Source organism: Drosophila erecta, unplaced genomic scaffold (assembly GCF_003286155.1).
Source record: "Drosophila erecta strain 14021-0224.00,06,07 unplaced genomic scaffold, DereRS2 tig00000000-arrow-pilon, whole genome shotgun sequence".
Taxonomy (NCBI): Eukaryota; Metazoa; Arthropoda; class Insecta; order Diptera; family Drosophilidae; genus Drosophila; species Drosophila erecta.
The window spans coordinates 4,509,408-4,522,286 of record NW_020825194.1 but is presented as its reverse complement, the minus strand read 5'-3'; the positions used below and the strand labels follow the sequence as shown (position 1 = coordinate 4,522,286).

General features: G+C 44.7%; 3 protein-coding genes across 3 annotated transcripts in view; 2 read left to right on the top strand and 1 right to left on the bottom strand.

Moving 5' to 3' along the window:
- LOC6554381 (limbic system-associated membrane protein) overlaps positions 1-12,879 on the bottom strand; it is a 136,497-nt gene that overhangs the window by 77,014 nt on the left and 46,604 nt on the right. The gene's annotated exons all lie outside the window — the stretch shown is intronic.
- On the top strand, positions 8,198-9,543 carry LOC6544876 (odorant receptor 98a). The gene is made up of 3 exons (XM_001973800.2): positions 8,198-8,979; positions 9,039-9,396; positions 9,453-9,543. Exons 1-3 carry the CDS (start codon positions 8,219-8,221, stop codon positions 9,525-9,527), a joined length of 1,194 nt encoding a protein of 397 aa, XP_001973836.1. The 5' UTR covers positions 8,198-8,218; the 3' UTR covers positions 9,528-9,543.
- Positions 10,115-11,525, top strand: LOC6556262 (odorant receptor 98a). The gene is made up of 3 exons (XM_026983726.1): positions 10,115-10,906; positions 10,967-11,324; positions 11,387-11,525. Exons 1-3 carry the CDS (start codon positions 10,146-10,148, stop codon positions 11,453-11,455), a joined length of 1,188 nt encoding a protein of 395 aa, XP_026839527.1. The 5' UTR covers positions 10,115-10,145; the 3' UTR covers positions 11,456-11,525.

The following is a 12,879-nucleotide window of genomic DNA, read 5'->3' as shown; positions in this document are numbered from 1 at the left end:
AGTAATTTTCTTACAGGCGAACTTAATTACCGGAAATTTAATGATAAAGTGTAATGCGTTATTGGACTGCAGAACCTTTACGGACGATACGGACATGAGGTCCCCTATGGGGGTGTTGGTGGGCTCCTCTAGCCAAACTGAACTCAAATCTGCGTGATCAAGAATATTTGGGCTAACAATGTTCATTTTTGCAAGTGTCACGGCCAACATTAAATTTTGAAGCTCCATCATGAGCATTCTATTTCTCGCGAGCAACGTTTCATACAAATGACCGGAGTCAATTTGCGACGCTTTTGCTGTTTTGAGGATTAAGTTGACAGTGGCAGTTAATTTATTGATTTGACTTTGGATTTTTGTGTTGATTTCTATCTGCCTATTGTTCGCGTCTATCAATCGCGCCTCTACGACCCTACTGTTTTGCAAATCGCTGGCATCAGGTGTACCGGCTACAACCTTAAGTATAGAGCCCAGGAAGTCCAAGCTTCTGGCCACTCGATGGTGCGCGCCCAGCGCATCCAGCAAGTCCCGGAGGTGTGCTGAATCTACTTTCAGCAAATTTCTCATGTGTGACTGCGGGAAGTGGCTAAGCAGACCGACCGTCTCCTCTACTACACGTGCGTACTCCGAAAGATTCGCGGAGTGTCTCACGTAGGCGAAATTCTCCCACACCAAGATCTGGCCATCGACTATGGGAATGTATTTGGCGCGCGAATAATCGGTGATGTGAGCCGATGCCAATGATAGAGACACGAGAAGGATAAGATTGGTCCTGTGGGTGAAAGTTTAAATGGTTGATTTTTCTATTTTGTAGACAAGGGGAACCCAACACCAATAATAATAAAAATGCTTAAGAATATAATGTGCGCGGATGGCGCTACGCTTAGATCTATTAAAAATTACGCCAAGTGGCTAGAAAAAATTTAAAATTAAGCGAAACACTGACCTCGCTGCTGAGCGCGTCATTTTAAATTGTCCTTGTGGACCACCCTCCCCTCAATGAGGACCGTGGTCCCCATGTCCGCTTCTACAGCTCTTTCCTCGCACAACGGCGTGAGCTTGTTGCCGAGTCTTCGGTTGGATTTTACCAACACTTTTTCGCCAACATCGAATGTCCTATTCTGCCGCGAGGCGTTTTCTCTGGCCCTCAGCGCGGTCTGAGCCTTCTGGATCCTTTTGCGGATCTCTGGCTGTGGCTCATCGGGGTGTGTTAGGACGATGTCAGCCGGTCTCCTGTCGATGACCGAGTGAATCGACTTATTATACTGGGTAGTGGCCAACATTACTATTTCGACCGTATCACTCAAGCCCTTGTCTATCTTTATGCATCTGGCTAGCTCCAGCAACGTGCTATGGAAACGCTCCACCTGCCCGTTGGAGGTGCTGTGCAGTGGTGGTGCGTTTGTAATGCTTACACCAAAGTTGTTATACAGCATGGACACGATCGTGTGCGACTTCAACGACGGTTCGTTGTCGCAATAAATGGTCTTTGCCCTCGGGAAAAAGTTCATGAGCTGAAGCAGCGCTGGCTTCAGGTCTTCAATAGTTCTCGAGGTGATTGGTTGTACGACGGCAAATTTAGAGAACTTGTCGACGCAAGTGAGGAAAAACTTTTTGTCGGTAGAGAAAATGTCGATGTGCAACATTTCCCCTGTGTGTGACGGTATTGGTGTTTCACCGAGTTCTTGTTTTCTCGGGTGCCTGTCATACTTTGCCCTCGCACAAGTCCTGCAATTCTGCACGATCTCGTTGGCCAGCTTGGCCATTTTGGGGAAGTAGTATTCCGACAATACCTGCTTTACATTTTCTTGCGCTGCTCTATGCGCCCTATTATGTTCAGCAGTTAAGATTTCCCTTCTTTCTTCGATTCTGAGAACGTCCACGACACGGTTCCTGCAATGCCAGAACTTTGTGGCTGGGAACCTCCGGACTATCTCATCTTGTATCATTGCGAGCGTGTGCAAATCGCAATGGAAGGCGTTTACGGCCCTTGGGACGACTGTGTCTGCCAGTTCGTCTAATAAGGACCCCCTGCAGACGAAGTTAACCGTGTGGCGCCTTTTATTCCCAAATAAAATAAAGGTATTTTTAGACGGGAAACGTGCTTCTTCCAGTATTATCTGGTTCTGGAAGCAGTTCAATGGCTTGTCCGTTGACTCGATTGTGTGGGTGAGAGACACCTCACTGTGAATCGTTGCTGCGCAAGATTCGGGCTCTTCTTGCTCCAGCACATTAAGCTGTTGTCTGGACAAGGCGTCCGCTACCAGGTTCTCTTTACCGGGCTTGTAAAATAGACGAGCATTGAACTCGTCTATGCGGGCCTTCCACCTCTTAATTTTTGCGTTCGGGTTTGATTCTGACACAGAAAATGTTAACGGCTGATGGTCAGTGAAGATATTTATATCTTTCACTCCATACAAGTAATGCCGCAGTTTAGCCAGGGCCCAAACGATAGCCAATAACTCACGCTCGTTAGTCGCGTAGTTGGCTTCACTGTCTTTAAGAGTTCTTGAAATCATTGTTATAGGGCGGCCCTCTTGAGACAACACCGCACCTATACCATGGGCTGAAGCATCTGTCGTTAGATCAAATGGCTTCTTATAGTCCGGGTAGCTGAGCATGACATCTTCTGATGCCAATATATTGCGCAGCTTTTGGAACGCTTCTCGCTGGGACCCAGAGAAATGCACCTGAATGTTCCTCGATCTATGCCTACTGACTGTTCCATTTTCGCCCTTTAATATGTTTGAAATGGGCCTTGCTATAGCAGCGAAGTCTCTGATGAAACACCTATAGTAGCTCGCGAGGCCCAGGAACGACCTGACTTCAAATACCGTCTTAGGCTCTGGGAATTCTTTTATGGCCTTTACCTTTTCTGGGTCCGTTGTTGCACCGTTACTGGTGACAATGAACCCGAGAAAGCTCACGCTTTTCTTAAAAAAACGCGATTTCTCGATCGATACTCTCATGTTAGCTTCTTGTAAGCTCTTTAGCACCCACTCTACATGTTTGATGTGAGCCTCCTCGTCTTGCGAGAAGATGATCACATCGTCAACATAAACATAGCAAAATTTGCCTATTTGTTCCCGTAGGATGTCATCGATCGTTCTTTGGAAGATGCCGGCGGCATTCCTGAGGCCAAATGGCAATCTCTTAAACTCATACTTTCCTCCGTTTACCGAGAAGGAAGTTTTTTCGCGATCGCGCTCCGCTAGTACGACTTGATGGTATCCTGATTTAAGATCCAGTGTCGAAAAATAGTGTGCTTTGCCCAAATTGCCTAATATCATTGATATATTTGGCATGGGGTATTTATCGGGAATGGTGTGCTCATTAAGCTTGCGAAAGTCTATCACCAAGCGCTTCTTGCGGTTTCCCGCATCATCGGTGCCCTTTTTATCTACTACCCATATGGGGTTGTTGTAGGGGGATGCCGATTTCTGAATTATATCGTTTCTTAGAAGATCTTGGATCTCCTTATTAACGAAGTCAGCTACGCCCATGGGATATGGGTACAGCTTGGCATAGATGGGCTCTTCGCTCACCGTTCTGATGGTGGCGACCACCGAAGTATTGTATGGCAGAGCCTCGTTTGGGTCTGCAAAGGCCTTTTTTCTGGCCTTTAATAATTTCCGAAAAGTCTCCCGCACTGAAGCGGGTGCATCTGAGCAATCCACATCGGTGAAATTGACATCAGTGCATTTGTGGAAGGAGATTTTCTCAACTTCCGTACCCCATTTGAGCTGACCGGAGGCCAAACAGAGTGACGCCCCAGCCTGAGCTAACAAATCGAGACCGATTATCCCATCGAAGGTTGACAAGTCTGGTAAAATAAAAAATGTTGCTTTCACGTTGAACAGCGCAACAAGGCATTTTTGTGTGACGGTGGTTGAGCCATGGATAGAATGCAAGGTGAATTGTGAGTTAACCGGACGGACGCCACGCAACCCCTTGTGTGGTTTGATGTAATTTTTGGACGTGCCGGTATCAATAAGGAAGCTCATATCCTGCCCTGCTACTCTTCGTCTGATGACGGGTAGCAGGGATTTTCCCCTAAAAAATTGAGGGCGTCAGAATCACTTTCGGCATCGTCCTCGATCTGCGCCACAGCGCCGTTGGCGGCTTCGGCGTACGAGGTCTGCCCCTGCCCGGCATCTTGGGTTACATGATTCACCCTTTGTTGCTTGCCCTTTCCGTTAGAGCGATCGGACATGGCCGACCGCTTGCTGACGCCAGCGGAGGCCTGGGTGGGCTGTCTATATCTTGACAGCGAAGGGTCTACCTCCATTGGTTCTGGAGCACTGGCGCGAGTTTGCTGCTCGGCATTTCGCAGGCCGAATTGGCCTTGCTGCTTGTTCTGTCTACTGAAATGTGGGTTCTTTGACCCGCTTGCCTGTGCTTCTTGTTGGGGTGGCTTGACCCGCTGTTGGGTACTTGCCTTGTGTTCTTTTTCCTCAATGCTTCTCGCGAAGTTGGCAGCGAACGCATATCTTTCATGGTTCGATTCCACCTCTTGCGCGAGCGCCAGAGCTGACGGCAAGTCTCTTGGCTTTGCTGAGAACAGCACATCTGTGAGACTACGCTTGAGTCCCGAAACGAACACACGTAGTGCATCTTCGCGGAACTTTTCGCAGAGGCCCTTTGCTAGGACCGGCTCGTATGACATGTTGACTTTATTAGTCAACAATGTAAGCTTTTTGCCGACTTCATCATAGTATTGCAGCAGAGACATGCTGCCTTGTCTCAGCGTGGCCAGCTCTTGCTCGATTACGTGAACTGGACGTTTGTCGCTGTACGTGAAGTCGAGGCGACTTATAATCGCGTCGAAGTTAAGAGCTGTGCCGAAAGAGGCTAGAACAACGTCCGCGGCCCCCCTGATTTTGTTTCTTATAATTATGACCGCCTGATAATGGCGTGAACTGCCGTCGTACGGCCTAAAAATATGATAGGCTGCGAGAGCCGCCTGTCTCCATGAAACATACGATTCATGTGCGCCTGCAAACTCGGGCAAGCATTTGACGGCATCTAATGGCTCGTCGCAGCGGATATCGTTTCTTATCTCTATGGGTGCATAAGCTTGCACCTCTGGTGGCGTAATATGCGCTGCGGCCAGCTGCTGGGCCATTGACTCGACTTTGTCAATCAAGACCTTATTTGTAGCGGCTTGCTCAGCTAAGGCAGCGGTGACGGCTGCCTGTATTATGAGTCTCAACTGGTCTGGGTCCATGACGCTGTCTGTAGGACGAGGTGAGGGTGGGGGTGAGTGTGTGCGTCTTGGCACTGAACGGCGAATGCGATGGTCGTCGCAATCAGAGTCAGAATCACTACACTGTCGGCGAGTGGTTCTATAGAGGAGGAAGGGTGAAGTCATATGCCTCTAATATAAACAACGAAAACTTGAACACAACGCTTGAGGATGGAGGCAACAAAGTTGCCAAATTCCACGGATCGTATTACGTTGAACGACCAAACAAAACAAACGAAACAAAGGCAGACGGAAAAAAAATATTTGTGCGCGCATGCGTTTGGTGCGCCGCTTTTTGTAATTATTCAACAAATATTTATGTATTTTTGCTGCCAATAGTTTACTATTTTCTGTCAACTTACTCCACTACTAGTTTCACGTATTTTAAGACTTTTTATTATTTAATTACATTTAAGACGAGACACTTGCAAAAACTGTGCTTATGTGCTTATTTTTATTTCGCAGGTTTTAGGGCAGTTTAAAGAAAGGTTCCCACTTACATTTTTTGGTGTTGTGTTGCGTCCCAAACTGAAGTCGGTGTCTGTTGTTGTACACCGCTTGTCTCTGCCTCCCCGTTGTCCAGATAGCTTGCGCGCTAATCTGATAAGTCGCTGCCCGAAGAGCTCCAGCGGCTTCGGTGTTACGTGAAATTAAATTTGCGCTATAGCGCACCTCGGCCAACTGCATTCAAGAGGCGAGTTCAATGACGTTTCCGCTGTGCTGCCTGTGTTGACGTAGGTCAGCAGTAGCCACTTGTCAGATTGTTCTGTTGTAAGCAACAGTGGTCACAAGCACTTGTTTTTGTTGTTGGCACTTGACGTTTGTCACTACAGCCCTGTTGACGTGGCTGAGTTTTATTCACTTTTAGTTAGATTTTAGATTTTTAGAAATTTTTAAGCTTGCTTGTCACTAAGCCCTGTTGATGTGGCTGAGTTTTATTTACTTTTGGTAAAATTTTAGATTTTTAGAGATTTTTAAGTTTGTGGGTAATGACTGACGCACTGTCAAATACCACTGGTTGGGCGCCAATTAGGGAAAGGTTTGCCGGCGGTTAACGCGCGCGGCTTTTACTAATCGGACGTCAGGCGGAGCCGTGACAATAAAAAGATTAGGAGTTTACTTTTAATGCTTTATTATCCCGAGCCAAGCGGAGCTGTAGCGTCGGAGGCAAAATCAGAACTGAATATAAAAATACAAGAATTCAAACTTATGAGCTAGCATGAAAACGAAACACATTGTTGCGATCCCATATTCGTAGCGGCCACGCAAATCTGCAGTGTCTGCCGGCTACGTATCGACTTCCGGCATAATGCTTACGTTGCAGTATGCCGATGTCGTCGTATTTCATGCGCCCGTGGGAGCGACGTTAGCTTTAGTTAACTTATACACTACATATATGTAGGCATGGAATGCTGAACACGTAGGCCAAAACACACTCGCTTTTAAGCAAATCAGTTTATGATCCAGAAACAATACTTCATCAGGCGGCGCCTTTCACTTAGCCAACTCGCATGTACACACGCACATATGGCCCAAATGGCCCACAATAAAGCTCAGATCAAGAAGAGCGTAGAAAAAATAAAAATACAGCAAACAGATGGAAAATGTTGATGCGTCACGTTGTTGCAATCACTAGGAATAGGGGCCGAGTGTGTTTGGAATCAGCAAACGTGGCTCATATGCGCTGTATATGCCGCTCAAATGGTTAACAATTGTCCTGGCCAATTGACATGGGCCTATTGAATGGCTCGAGGAGTCGGTTTAATCAACTGGCAAAGATGCTGGCAAAACATGATTGGTGTGCGGCTTTAATTATGCAGTCAACTCTTTGCGGTTTATTTGAATGTCAGCCGCTTTATGGCCGTCGCATCAGCGTCAGCATCAGCATCAGTAGCGCCCTCTGGCGGCAGTAAATCTAATAACATAAGCCCCGCTTTTCCAGCGCCCCAAACTTTATTCGCAATATGTGGAAAAGTCAGAGACCTTGTTATTTATATGCACGCATAAATATCAGGGCCAGCGTCTGACCACAGTTGACTTGGAAACCGCACAAAATGGCATAAAAGTCAACATGTTGAACAGAGCCTGGAAAAATATAGCCCCAGATATTATGCTATATGCGTGCGTCTGTGTGTGTGCGGAGAGACTTTTCATATCTGGCCGGGCTATAAAGTATAAATTACAGCGAATGTGTAACGCACAGCAAGGCAACAGTACGCACGCACAACTAACTAACAACTATTAAGCCTGTGTGTTCCACTGTCTTTCTGGCTCTGACGCTGACTCCGACTCTGAATCTGACTTCGTCTCCGGGTGAAATACGGGGCAAAAGACATCGGGCATAATCAACATGCGTGGCACTGTGTGCGTTTTACACATGCGCCATGCCATTTTTCCGGTGATTAAGTGTTGATAAGTCTATAAATTAACTCGAACACACGCGTCTGCCGACAACGCAAGTCAGACAGACAATGGGCTGGGAAATCGCAGGACTCGCAGGACTCGCAGGACTTTCGGCCGCGGTGGTAGTGCAATGTGTACCCACACATATGTGTATACTTGTGCGATGAAAGCACATAGACATATATTAATCATGCGGCAAAGACATTTACATCTGTATGGCCAGAGCTGAATGGCCGATTGCGGCTAAAACTGTTGCCAACTTAATGATACGGCCCTGGGGAAAAAGTGTGGAAAGCAAAACAAATTAGAAATTCAAGCTGAGCGGCGCATTGCAGGTGATTACAGTATCAGGAATTCAACAAATAACATCCTTTGTTGCGGTCACAAAGAAATACAAGTTCAGCAACCAATAGTTAGGCAATAATTGATTATTGTGCGTAGCCAGCGTGGGAACGATTTGCATAAGAGTCTTGTGGGAAAAATAAAATAAATTGAAATCGCCTTGAATATAAAAGCGTTTGTCGAGCATTCTTCAGCAGTTTATGTCAGATTGGCAGACAGAGGAGTAAGGCAATGTTGTTTAGATACTTGCGAAAACCAATCCCGCAGGATCTTCTGACTTCACCAGAGGCATTGCGCTACTTTGAGTACGGCATGTTTTGGTTGGGATGGATGGCTCCTGCCAAGAACCAGTTGCTGTACCACTTTATAGCTGCAATGCTTATAACATGGAGCATTGTCTATCTGCCCATCGGAATCATCATCACTTGTGTCAAGGACATCAATACCTTCAATCCCAGCGATCTCCTGACTGTTCTACAGCTCTTTTTCAACTCGTTTGGTACCCCCATCAAGGTTTTATTCTTCAAGTTGCACTTTTGGCGATTTCTAAAGGCCCGTAGTCTGCTTAGCGAAATGGACAAACGATGCACTGATATCGGGGAACGTTTTGTGGTCCATCGATGGGTGGTGCACTGCAACAGGGCCTACCTCATCTATCAGTGCATTTATATATGCTACATTTTGTTCACTTTCCTATCGGCCACCATTTCGGAAGTTCCGCCATGGCGCATTTATAATCCATTTGTAGATTGGCGCGAAAGTAGACAAAACTTCTGGAAGGCAATCCTCAATGAGAAGCTGCTCATGCTGGTTTCCGTCTCACAAGCCGTTTTGACCGATATATATGCGCTAATTTATGGATTTATGTTGAGAGCCCATATCCATCTACTGAAAAAAAGGGTGGAAAAATTGTGCTCGAATCCCGAAAAGAAAGATGATGAAAATCAGGAAGATTTGATTGCTTGTATCAAAGATCACCAATTGATCCAAGAGTAAATATAACGATTAATGATGGGACAAACATATTTTTAAATGCTTTCCATTATTGCAGATTTGCATCCATGATACATCCAATCATCTCCCGCACTATCTTCACTCAGTTCCTCCTAATCGGCGTTTGTTTGGGCTTGTCCATAATAAATCTGCTTTTCTTTGCGGACTTTTGGGCTGGGCTGGCTACAGTTGTTTATATCAATGGACTGATGATCCAAACGTTTCCGTTCTGTTTCGTGTGTGATCTCATAAAGTCGGACTGTGCTCATCTCGAGATGGCAATATTTCACTCTAATTGGTTTGACACCAGTCGAAGATACAAATTATTACTGATTTTCTTCTTGCAGAACTCCCAAAACTCGATTGCATTTACGGCTGGCTCAGTTTTCCCTATATCCACCAGGTCAAATATTCAGGTAGGTACATTAAATAGAATATATTTCCCAGCTCTCAAAACATTTAATATTTTCAGGTAGCTAAGTTGGCATTTTCGGTGGTTACATTTGTCAATCAACTAAACATTACTGAGCGATTGTCAAAAAATTAGAACATAACACATAAGTTAGCAGCAATGATATTAAAAAAAACTATAAAATTAATAGTAATTATAATGATACATTACATTTAATTGCTTAAATTAGAAAATATTCGCCTGCTTAAATAAAAATCTTTAATCCAAAACAATCGAACTTGAAGATTAAAAGTCAGGGATTTCTTTAATTTATGGAATGTTTTTGCTGGCAGGAAACCTCGTGAAAATTACCAGTTATTCACAATATTTCATTATAAGAGGATCATCGTCATAGCCAGCTTCACTATGGATATCAAATCTTTAATCCCAGTAATCTTTAGTTAGTGTTCTATGGCTTTTTGCCAACTTTTTGGGGCCACCTTTTAGGTTCATAGGGATCATATCAGGACTATTGCAAATAATTACGGCTTTAGAAATTCAAAATTTTCTGTAATTACCTCAGATTACAGGTTTGAAAAACAAAAGATAATTTTGCGTAGCCACTGCAAATTAAATTTGCATTTCAGATGAAGCAGTTTCGACTTTCGGTGTGTGTAACAGTCCGCAAAATTTGAAAATTGGTAGTATTAATACAGTAGATTTCAAATAACCCACTACAGTTTAGAACCGATTTCGAGACCGAAAAGTGCAACAATGTTGTTCAACTATCTGCGAAAGCCGAATCCAAAGAACCTTTTGAGCTCTCCAGACTCATTTAGATACTTTGAATACGGAATGTTTTGCATGGGATGGCATACTCCAGCCACGTATAAGATTGTTTACTACATAACATCCAGTTTGATTTTCGCTTGGTGTGCATTATACTTGCCGATCGGAATCATCATTAGTTTCAAAAAGGATATAAACACCTTTACGCCTAATGAACTGTTGACAGTTATGCAATTGTTTTTCAATTCAGTGGGCATGCCATTCAAGGTCCTGTTCTTCAATGTATACATTTCTGGATTTTACAAGGCCAAACAGCTGCTGAGCGAAATGGACAAACGTTGCACCACCTTGGAGGAGCGAGTGGAGGTGCACCAAAGTGTGGTCTGTTGCAACAAGGCGTACCTCATTTACCAGTTCATTTATACCGCGTACACTATTTCAACTTTTCTATCGGCGGCTCTGAGTGGAAAGCTGCCGTGGCGCATCTACAATCCTTTTGTGGATTGGCGAGAAAGTCGATCCAGTTTTTGGAAGGCTGCTCTCAACGAGACAGCACTTATGCTGTTTGCTGTGACCCAAACCCTAATAAGCGACATATATCCGCTGCTATATGGTTTGATCCTAAGAGTTCACATCAAACTTTTGCGACTGAGGGTGGAGAAACTTTGCACCGACTCCGGGAAAAGCGAGGCTGACAACGAGCAAGATTTGATCAAGTGCATCAAGGATCATAAGCTCATTATCGAGTAACTAAAGACGACCATTATTGCTGAAAAAACATTTATTTTAAGAATATTTATTTTCAGGTATGCTGCAGCAATACGACCAGCGATCTCCCACACAATCTTCATCCAGTTCCTATTGATCGGAATTTGCCTTGGCCTTTCAATGATCAATCTGCTCTTCTTTTCCGACATCTGGACAGGATTGGCCACAGTGGCCTATATCAATGGTCTGATGGTGCAGACATTTCCATTTTGCTATGTGTGTGATCTGCTCAACACGGATTGTGAACTTCTGGTGTCGGCTATATTCCATTCCAACTGGATTAATTCGAGCCGCAGTTACAAATCGACCCTGATTTATTTCTTGAAGAACTGCCAAAAGTCAATTGCTTTTACAGCCGGCTCTATTTTTCCCATCTCCACCCGCTCGAATATTAAGGTAAATTCCTCACAACTTTACAAATTAAAAGCATTTTAAATATACATATTTGTATTTATCAGGTGGCTAAGCTGGCATTTTCGGTGGTTACCTTTGTCAATCAACTAAATCTAGCTGACAGATTGACATAGAAACAATTATTGCACAAAGAAAATAATCCAATAGTTTGTCGAACAACAGAAGATAGCTTTGTCAACTTTACTGCGCTATTAGCTTAATTATTTTCAATTAATTTTTTCCTTGGGCCAAATAAAAAATTCCTTTCCCAGCTACTTCTGTGGTCACTTTTGCAGGTCAAATTCCTGAAGCTGACAAGTTGAAGGGGGATTAGAAGCAACTACCAACATAAGTGACCTAAGTACACATGCACTCTGCTTAGCTCTAAAATCAATTTGGCCTAACCGCAATGGAAACATACAGATAACAACAACGGCTTTCAAATTTTGTGGGCTGCCTGTTGGAAGTTGGGGGAAAACAAGTAAATAAACAAGCAAACAGAGAGGCCAAAAGGCGCCGGGGCAGATGGCAAAGTCAATTAAAATTCAGGAAAATTAATTGCTTAAAATACGCATAGAATTGATTTACAAATTCGCCAAGGACATCGTAAACAAGAAATCTGTTTTAATTGCGGTTGCGCCGAGGGCAAGGACTCCAGACTTTAAATTCTAAACCCCCACCCCGCTCTACCCGAAACCATTCCTTCAGCAGCGAGTTCAAAGTCTAGCCGCTAGCGAAAATGTTCTTGGCTGTCTTTGATGTGCAGCGCCGAGAAGACGGTCGTCGGCTTGGAAAATGTCTGGAGATGGAGCCACGGCGGATTCAATGAGATTTACATAAACCAAAAATGGAGGCCAAGGCAAAAGTGCCGGCTACGAAATGCAGAGCGCTCATATTTAATGGGCAACGCAGCAAAAAGCCTGCGGAAAATTAATTTGCATTTTTCCCCAAACAACGTGCTGGCATACATTCGCAATTGAGTTTTGTACATAGTTTCACGGCGCACGGCAAGTTTCACTTGGCAACACAAGTTTTCACTTGCCCAATTCACTGGGGCATTTGAGTTGGTATCCACCAAACTTAATTCTCACAAATGGCCAAAAACGAGAGCAGCAACGGTAGGCGTAGCACACTTTTCCCACTTTTTAGAGTCCTTGTCTCCAGCCGCCAGAAAGGATGCGATGTTTTTCCTTCTTTCTCTTCCTTTTTTGTGGCACAAATGCGGCACGCGTAGACGCATTAAATCAAATTAAAAGCGCCGCTAAAAGAAGTGACAAAACCCCAGGTAAATCCCATTTTAAATACAAATAGCATGCGTACTCCTCGGGGGCCAAGCGAATGCAGGAGTCTGTCTGTTTGTGTGGTGTCTGCCTGTGAGTGGTTTTGCGGATTTCCCGCACCACCAGCAAGGACTTCTCCGCATCCTGCCACTCCTGGAGCTCCTGCAGCTCCTGTTCGCTGGTCGGTGGCACACATTTTTCCACAGCTTAGCGGGCGGTGCTTGTAATCTTAGTTTAAGTTGATTGTACGACAGACACACACACACACACACACACAC